The sequence below is a fragment of the Marmota flaviventris genome, chromosome 9 (genome assembly GCF_047511675.1).
Source record: "Marmota flaviventris isolate mMarFla1 chromosome 9, mMarFla1.hap1, whole genome shotgun sequence".
Lineage (NCBI taxonomy): Eukaryota > Metazoa > Chordata > Mammalia > Rodentia > Sciuridae > Marmota > Marmota flaviventris.
Genome location: NC_092506.1, coordinates 18,859,222 through 18,869,607, shown reverse-complemented (window position 1 = coordinate 18,869,607; position 10,386 = coordinate 18,859,222). Strand labels below are relative to the sequence as shown.

At 38.4% G+C, this 10,386-nt stretch overlaps 1 protein-coding gene across 1 annotated transcript; it reads right to left on the bottom strand.

The window, feature by feature from the left end:
* Window positions 1-5,667: 5,667 nt before the first annotated feature.
* LOC114093536 (olfactory receptor 4B1-like) lies at window positions 5,668-6,597 on the bottom strand. The gene has a single exon (XM_027936329.2). It carries the CDS (start codon window positions 6,595-6,597, stop codon window positions 5,668-5,670), a length of 930 nt encoding a protein of 309 aa, XP_027792130.2.
* Between the last annotated feature and the right edge of the window lie 3,789 nt (window positions 6,598-10,386).

Below are 10,386 nucleotides of genomic sequence, written 5' to 3'. Positions count from 1 at the left end.
TAAATAATATATGTATGATTTTTGTCTTTCTTGGAATGGATTTTAAGTTTTGTATGATTTTCAAGAATAGCAACAACAAATATAAGAACTTCATGTTATTGCTAGGACAATTCTCCTTAGTAACTAAGACTCCCTCGTATATTGGTATAATGGTCCAAGGACAGAGGTCAAATATTCTTGCTGAACCTCATGGAACTTGGTGATTCTCTGATATCCAATAATAGAATGGTTTGGGTAATTGGAGGGACAAATCAAATGTAAATGCAAGGATAATATTTTGATGAATGTTTTGTAGGCTAAAATTACTTTCTTGCTTCCTTTTCTTCTTTTATTCTTCCTTCAATAGCAATTTTATATATTTGTGGGGGACAGTGTGACATTTCAATATATGTATACAATGTGTAATGTTCAAATTAGGGTAAAAATATATAGATAAGATCAGACAATTATCATTTCTTGTGTTGGGTAAGCTGTCATTGTCTCCACTTGTTATCCATGAAATATTCATTAATTGTGTCACCCAAAGCAATTGTACTGTGTGATAGAACTTTAGGAGCTATTTCTTCTATCTACCTGTATTGCTAAAAAGAGCTCATTGCTTGGGCTGGGGTTGTGGCTCAGCAGTAGAGCGCTTGCCTAGCACGTGCGAAGCCCTGGGTTCGATCCTCAGCACCACATAAAAATAAATAAATAAAACAAAGGCATTGTGTCCAACTACAATTCCAAAATAAAAATATTAAAAAAGACATCATTGCTTAAAATCTGATCCTTTCCTTGTTTCCTCCCTTTTTAATCTCCTTCCTTTCTTTCATTCTCCCTTTGTTCAACATCCTTCATGATAACAACTTGTACTTCACATAAAAGAAGACCATCCACAGGAATTATTAGGGCATATTTGGGTATGAAATTATAAATATTTTTTTTATCTTCCAATATGGACAAGAGTATCTTTAAAATTTTCAATTCTTCTTGCTGGATCTTGGCATCTAATACCATAGCCTTGTGATCATGGTCATCAGAAAAGTCCCTAGAGTTCTTTTGACATGTTGACTCACAAGGTAGAATTGGGACATCTCACGGTGTCCAACATTGATAAACAAAAACAATATCAAAATGGCATCAGTGGTACTTATCAATTGGGAAAAGTGAAGTCAAATTTATTCATAAAAAGGAATTTTTTTACCTTATCTAGAAGTAGAAATCATAGAATGTTAGACAATATTTACTGACCTAATTAGAGCATGAAGGTGGGGGTTATACTGTCTGTGTGTTTTCATTCTAGAACCATGTCCCTTATTTTTACTGGCCATGGCACATTTATTTCTTTTTAATGCTTGTTAGTATTTCTTGTTGAAGAGATATGAAAGTCTGGGTCTGTGCTGTTGTTTCACCTCTCGGGATCTCCATGAAACTCACCCTCTCGCATCATTGTGAACAATTTAGAGAGTATCACAGAATTGGCCAATTTTGGAATTCCATGGAGTGGCACTGAGTTTGCATTGCATCCACCAACCTTTTCTGAGGATCAGGTGAAATGCATGCATCCTCCCTGGGAGAGTGATGCAGCATCCTGGGTGTGCTAGAGGCCTTGAAGATCGTTCCCTTTCTCCTGTAGGCACTAGTTCAGAATGTAGGTGAGTAGTAGTTGTAAGGGTCCAGGATATCTTCATTTTCCTTGCAGTCTCCCCTAATCATACCCATGGATGGCCATTATTAATCCCTGAAAAAAAATGCTGCTTGTTCTACCTGAAATGACTTCACCTTCCTTTTTATACATTTTTCAGTTTGTATCAGTCAGCTTTCCACTGCTGTGATCAGAGTGCCTGACAACAACTTAGAGGAGGAAAATTTATTATGAGCTCATGGTTTCAGTGGTTTTATCCATGATCAGCTGACTCATTCCATTGCCCTGGACCCAAGATGAGGCAGATCATCATGGCAGAAGTGCCTGGCAGAGAAAAATTGTTCCCCATATGGCAAACAGGAAGAAGAAGAAGAAGAAGGAGAAGAAGGAGAAGAAGGAGAAGGAGGAGGAGGAGGAGGAGGAGGAGGAGGAGGAGGAGGAGGAGAAGGAAGAGAGAGAGAGAGAGAGAGAGAGAGAGAGAGAGAGAGAGAGAGAAAAGAAGGAATCAGGGACAAATATTATTCAGCCCACAGTGACTTATTTCTTCCTGCTACAACATATGTGCTACAGTTGCCACCCATTAGTCCATTGAAATTATTTATCCACAAAATGGATTAATCCACTATGAGTTTACAACTCTCATAATCTAGTCATTTCACTTTTGCACATTGTTATATCACCTGTTACATCAATAGATTACTTAAGTAAATGATGGTACACCCATTCAATGAATACCATGAAACTTAAGAAAAAATGAGAGTTTTCCTAGTATCAATATAAAAAAAAATCTCCACTATGCATTGTTAAATCAGTCAACAATTTTTATCTCTCTTTATATAGCATTTTATTATTTACATAAAGGTGGATATAAATAAGAAACCACCTATATACATGCATTTGCTTAAAGAAACTCTGAAAAAATATAAGAAACTAAGTAAAGTAGGAAAAGGAAAGGAAAAATGGAGAAAAGAATGGAAAGAAACTTTTCACTTGTGTACCTGTTCATTTTGTTTATTCTTTAAACCTTATGAATATATTACCTGGGCACTAATTAAATTTAAATTTTAAGTAATTTTAAGGCAACATATGAATTTACAATAAGATATTGTAAATACAAAACTAATGGGATAAATCAGTAGAATATAGAATTATAATTTATAAAACTGTAAGCTTCTAAAATTTTAATTTCTAAAAATTTTGTAAATAAGGCTAAAAACAAAACATTAGAACACCTGTCTTCACAAAAAAAAAATCAAAGAATGCAAATTGTACAATGTTTTCCCCTTAATTTGCAAAATATTTAAAACTTGTATTGTAAAATAATTTGACTTACAGAAATGTTGAAAAGTAGAAAGAATGCCTATTTTCCTTTAATCCAAATTCCACAAATATTAGTATTTTTCCATATTTTCATTGTCATTCATTTTTAACGAATAAAGATATACAGTCAAAGGGATGGATATGAAATGAGCAGTATTTAAGAGGGTAGGTCTAATTATTATTGGAGCACATGCCCACCTGGAAAAAATAAAAATTATATTACCCAGGCTTCTTTATAACTTTGAGGGGACATGTACTGATTTGGTCACTTCTTTTATAAGGATGACAGGAACTTGGCATTGAGAATGGAGTTCCAACAGCTCTCTGGGGCCATAAGGTAAACACTGGAATGGAAGTTATTAAGGATGGAGAAACATGATAAAGAGAATGTTTCTACTCTGAATCTTTTTTTTTTTTACTTCTGTCTTTTTTTTTTCAGATCCTGATCTTTGCAGGCAAAAACCTAACCTAAACAACATTTGGACTCTAAAACTATATATTAGGAATAATGAATTCATATTTCATTGACTTCACAGGATTTCCATGAGACTCCAGTGAAGTAAAAGATGTGAAATGGCTTTGGAATAATAATAACAAGGTATTATGCAAATATAAGGCATATCAATTACAATATTAACAAATCCAAATATGGCTTCCAGGCATACCCACACAGTTTGGAAAGTTGGTATTGTTTTACTGCGAGATAATGTGTAAATACCTCTTCTATGTCTATGTCTTAGTTATATCTCAATAATAAAATCCTTTCATTCCAAGGGACCACACATCTGACTTAAACCCTTCCAAATGATGAAGACAAATGTTGACACAATCTTGACTCTACTCATTCAGGCGCAATTGAGTGTCTATCATCTGTCAGTCATCATGCCAACTGCAAAGTCACATGGAAAAGGGCACAGACACAAGAAGGGGTGAAGAAGTGAGGCTGAAACTCAATCTGACCCAGATAAGTTTGGTTAACACTTGAGACATCATGCCCAGGTGGGATGTTCCTCCTCTATACTTGGAACTATACTATTCTTTGCTTGAGAAAATAAAACCAAGAATGAAGAGAAATAGCACGGCAGTTGACTCATAATAAAACTCATCAAAAGAGACAAAACACCATATATTTAATCCTTTTACATTCACTGTTTCCAAGAATTTCAAAGATACACAAAAAGTTTCAAACTACACAAAATCTGCCCCACAAATACATTGCTCATTATAGACATCAACAAGACATAAGAACTACAAATTTATAAAGGGTTGATGGAATCATGTTTTGATAGATCAAAAGTTCAGGACATTACTCATGTGGTAATTCACCTACGCTAGCAAATTGCAATGTGAGGAATGAAATTGCAGTGAATTGGCCCCAGACCTTAGGTACAGGAATACATATGCAAATAGGATCCATTATCTGTCCTCAAGGACTCCAAGGGTAGTTTGTCCCTCATTTGAAATTCCCAGGCATTCACACCCCAGCTCTGCCTTCTATCCATCAGAGGGAGATGAAAACTGGGTTTGCTTTTAGGAAACTGTGACATTAGGGCAACCATCCTGCTCTATGCCTCCAATTTCCAGGACAAGGTTACAGAATCACGGAGTATTTCAAAGATGCTTATCTCAAGTTATCCAGTCATTAAGTGGTAGATTTGGATTTTATTCATTCAATCTGGTGACACAGTCAAATCTTTAACTACCTTGCTATGCCCAGGTGCACCAATCTCCAAGAAACCATCTCACCAAACCTCCTATGGACAGCACTCCCTCCTTCAAGGCAGACCCTGAGGTTGTTCTAATAGCAATGTACCCAGTCAGGGCAGAAACTCTGCCTCATCTAAGCCCATCACGTAATCCCAACATCATTTCCCAATGCTCTCTTTCCCAGCCTCCTTTGCATGTAGGGTGACCTCATGACCTCTTTCTGCTAAAAAAAAAAAAAAAACAAAAAAAAAAACAAAAAAACCCTCAAATTTTGCTGAAACATTTCTCAGAATTATTTCTCAAATAAGGAATGGGCCTTTCCCACTCTTCCTATGAAGAAGATATGAAGCCTGAAGCAGCTGCCATTCGCATCTTGCATCCTAGGATGACAACATAGAGAGCTGAGGAGGCACCAATCCATGTGCTGCAGTTATAGAATTAGGAAAACACCATCAAACCATTGATCTGCAAATTTTTAATTTAGAAAACAAAACATAATTCTGTGGCTTTTTTCTGTAAAGTTAGATAATAAATATTTTGTGCTTTGCAGACTATGCAGCCTCTGTCATGGCTGCTCAATTTCATGTAGCATGGAGATGAACACAGATAACAAGTCAAATCAACATGGCTTCCTGGGACTCCTCCAAGATAACACCGATAAGGAGAACGGCCAAAATATGGACTTTGGTCTCCAAGTGCCGTGATACTACCCCCTACCACTACATGTTAACCTCAGAGGTGAAATGAAGACAGCCAGGGTGACACTGCTGAGAGGTGACTTGGTAAAGTTCCATTTCACATGATCCATTCCTAAATTCTAAACACTTTGAAGTGCTGACTATTGGAGAAGGCATGGAAAGCATCTCAATATGAACACAGTACCATATACAGATAGCTATGACAGGGTTTGAAATGGTACCATGGAGTTAAATTAACTCATTAGAAATACAACAAAATGAAGAACAGGTGAACTTTTGCTCTACTCCTTCACGGTTGACTGAAATCAGATTGCACTTTTATTCTATCCTTGAGTTCACTTTTTTGCCCCACAACTTCCTAATGGCATTTTTCACTTCTGCATTTCTGAGTGTATAGATGATGGGGTTCAGCATGGGGGTGATGACCGTGTAGAACAAGGCCACCAGTTTGTCCTCAGTGTAGGTGGAGGCGGGCCTCAAGTAGAGGAAGATGGCAGGTCCAAAAAACAAGATGACCACCGTGATGTGAGAGGCGCAGGTGGACAGGGCTTTGCGCCTCCCCTCTGCAGAGTGGTTCCTCAGGGTGAACAGGATGACGATGTAGGAGGACACCAAGAAGAGGAAGGAGAATACAGAGAACAATCCACTGTTGACGAACATAATAATGCCAACCACAAATGTGTCTGCACAGGCAATCTTAAATAAAGGATGAAGGTCACAGAAATAATGGTCAATGACATTGGGACCACAGAAGGGCAATGGGATGGTGATAAAAATCTGCATAATGGAGTGAAAAAAGCCCCCCAGCCAGGAACCAACCACCAGACGGTGGCACACAGGACGGCTCATGATTGCTGTGTAGTAAAGGGGTTTGCAGATGGCCACGTAGCGGTCATAGGCCATCACGGCAAGCAGTAGGGTCTCAGTGACCCCAAAGAAGTGGAAGAAGAAGATCTGGGCCAGACAGCCCTTCAGAGAGATGGTTTTGACCTTGACAAGTAAGTCAGTGATGAATTTAGGGACCACAGTAGAGGAGTAACAGATCTCCACCAGGGACAGGTAGCCAAGGAAGAAGTACATGGGGGAGCGCAGACTCTTACTGACACTGACCGTCACAACAATGAGGCCATTGCCCACCACGGTGGCCAGGTACACGGGGAGAAATAACACAAAGCACACTCTCTGCACCTCTGGGTCCCGGAAAAGGCCTGTGATAATCAACTCAGTCATGTTATTTGCACTGGCCATGGATTCAGTTCAAGTGTGCTTGATGCCTGCAATAGAGCAAACAGTGATTGTAACACAAACTCATCCCATTTATACCACTTTAGAGAGTGAAAACCAGTTTACTACATGCTTATTACTCAACCATTCATTTAGCCCCTTATTACTCAAGTCAATACTTGTTTGTCCAAGCTCGTTTGAGTGGGTGGCTGTGACTGAAAGCAAAATTCCTAAGATGGAAACAAGGGTGAAACAAAACTCAGTTAAATCAGAGAGAGAAATGAGTTACAGTAGATGTGGTAGAGAGAGAAGATGGGAGGGGAGGGGAGGGGGGATAGGAAGGGGATAGGAAAGGCAGCAGAATACAACAGACACTAGTATGGCAGTATTATAAACGTGGATGTATAACCAATGTGATCCTGCAATCTGTACACGTGGTAAAAATAAGAATTCATAACCCACTTGAATCAAATGTATGAAATATGATATGTCAAGATCATTGTAAATGTTTTGAGCAACCAATAAAAAAAGTTTTCTAAATTAAAAATTATATATGAGAATCAATCATGTAAAAGTATAAATAGGATTTATTGTTCAAGATATAATGTTAAATCAATTGCTATGCCTTTGGGGAAGAAATTAAATTTGATGACCAGACTTTCACTCCCATGAAAAAAAATATGAATTAAAGAATTAAAAATAAAAATTAGAATTTTTAAAAAACACAAAGAGGACTTGGTGATCATAATATGAAGGCAGGAAGACCTTTAGAAGTTTGACATAAATGATAGTAGATAATATTTGGCTATAAAAAAACCTAAAACTTTTGAAGAAAGTAAAAAAAGCATAAAAAAGTCATTATTTATATGATAAAATCAGAAAAATGCTAAAATATTTATGAGAAGACTCAAAGTTCACTATTTAAAAAAAACTTTCATATCTATAAGAAATGTTCATGCATCCCGGTGGAAAATGAGTAAAGGTTATGAACAGGAAAATCATGAAAGAGTAATAAGATCAGTATACATATGCAAGAACATTCAGCTTCATGAATAATCAAACAAATGTCCACAAAACATGACAAATACCACTTTTAATATAAGTAAAAGTGGTTCTTGGAAAGTTAGTGAGGATAAGTTAGCACACATTAGGGTTGGTGTTAGCCTCATATTCTATGGCAGAAGTAAAGATCAGTAAAATTATTCTGAACAGCAAACTGATAGTGTATATCAAAGATAAATGCTCCTTCTACCTCCAATAACATATCCCAGGAAGGCACTGGTTAAGTATACAAGTGTTGAAGGCATAGATGTGTGGTACAACTCAGACTGACTTTGGGTGCATCTTTTTTTCAAATCCACATTCAGAAGTGTTGCCTGGGTAGCCTGAAATCAGCTGAGCTGGGAATATATGCACATTGAAAATCAGCAAACACTACAAAGAACATTCTTGCATCATCTCAAACATGAGCTTTTGGGAGACACCTCATATCTAAACCATAACATTCCACGTTGGCCCTAAAAACTCATGCCCATCTCACACGACAAAATATATAGTAGGTTAACAGTTCCATCATTACCCAAAATTCCAAGTCCAAAGTCTCCTCAAAGACTCAAAACAAACTCATGGATATTTTCCCCTGTAAAGATCAAAAGCAAGTCACATATATCCAACACATAATATCACAGAGGAAACATTGCCATTGACAAGGGAGAAATAAGGGCATAGAAAGAAGGGATGGGACCAAAGCAAGACCAAAATTCAGCTGCGTCCTGTACCCCATGACCAGCATCTAGGGCACATAGCATTGTGTTGTTCTCTCCAAAGGGCTTGTGTAGCTCCTCCCCTATGATCTTGTTGGCTGGAGCCCACATGGTCTCTTGCTTGGCTCATTCCTGTTTGAATCCTGCAGCTTTGTTCCACACTACTGGTACCCCTTAATCTCAGGGTTCTCTACATGGTAGCCTTGGATTCATTCTCACATCCTCACAATCACACTCTCAGGACCTGCCTGCAGAGATTTCAACTCTGTTACACTTTTCCCGTCCTCCCAGGCCTTCCTTAGAAATATCAGTGGAAGCCTTCATGACCCCCTAACTCCAGCACCCTGCATTGCTGCAGATCCAGGACCACATGGTTGGTGTCAAGGTCTGCCACCATCTCAAATAGTAGCCAGTCCTCCTGGGACCATTGATGCAGCAGCCTCTAAGGGTCTGGGTGACTGAGCACAGTGAGGCAACTTCATAGCCACCCTGGGCAAGCAGTGTGCCCCTGTGGTCTTTTTTCAGAGTAATTATTACTTTTATACCCTTGAACCTGGTATGGGTGTCCTCTTGCCAATTCTTGAGATGTCCTCAAGTCACCATTTCTACTGTTTGTGTGCAAAGTACCTAGCACCTATTTAGTGGTTCTATTGTCTTTAACAACCAGGTCCCAGGAAGACTGGCTACTATTTGAGATGTCCCTCAGCCCAAGGTTTATTTGCACTGCTCTGGCAAAACTGCAAGTTTTAAAAATATTTCTGCTTTGCTTTCTTCTCCTGATTATCACAGTAACCTCAGCTAAAAGCCACGAGCAATATCCATAGCACTGTCTGAATGCTGTGCTTCCTTGAAATTACCTCCACCAGATTAATTTGTTACCTTTAAATTCAGCCTCATAGAAAGTCTCAAGATATGGGACAATATAGACAACTTCTTTGTCAGAATGTAACATGAATGGCTCTAGTCCACTTTCCAATAGAGTCCTCCTTCTCCCAAATTTCATGATCCAGTCCTTAGTGTTCATAGTCCTATTGGCATTCTGGTCTTTTGAGCTTCCACCAGAATCACCCATTCAACTCTGCCTACAACATTCTAAAACTTTCCTGACTTGTATCTTTTTTTTAACCTTTATTTTATTTATTTATTGTTTTATGTGGTGTTGAGGATTGAACCCAGGGCCTTGAACATGCTAGGTGAACACTCTACCTCTGAGCCACTACCCCAGCTCGACTTGTATCTTTAACTTTTCAAAATTCAGCCTCAAACCAAAAACAAAAGTTTCTGATCCATGTGATCAGGTTAGTGACAGCATTGACCACACTCATGGTACCAATTTGTCTTTTGGGAAATTGGTCAGCTTTTGAATTGCTATGACCAACATATCTGAAAAGAACAACTTAGAGGAGCTAAAGTTTACTCTGGCTCACAGATTCAGAGGTTTGGTCCATGGTTGGTCAACTCCATATCTCTGGGTCCAGGGTGAGGCAGAACATCACGGGGGAAGGATTCAGCAGAGGAAAGAAGCTCAGTACATGGCAACCAGGAAGATAAGAGAGAGCTCCACTCACTGGAGACAAAACAAAAGCCTCAAAGTCACACCCCCACTTGATGACTTTCTTCCTCCAGACATATTTTATCTGCCTACCTCTACCATTCAAGAGACATTAGGCACATACAGGTGGGCCCTTCCACTATCCCTCTTCTTTTAAATGAAATGCAGCAGAAAACACACTTTCTACTCAGCCTTTGTCTTTGGGGTGCAGTCTGGGTCCTCTGTTGGGTGGGTCCAGGGCTGCCATGACTGGATGTGCATGTTTACCTATTTCTGGGATGAGTTTTATGAAGGTCCTTTGTAACAATGTAATCCACCATCTCAAGAATTGTTTATCAGTAACAAAGGCAATATTTTCCCCAAATGACTTATTTCCAAATTAGCTTAGCATTCACATAAAGAAGAGATGTGTTAAGTTTCTCAAAAGTACTAAAATGATATCTCACTTAATTGCTTTAAAGCAGAAAAAAATAAACAACCTGAATATATATATCAAAG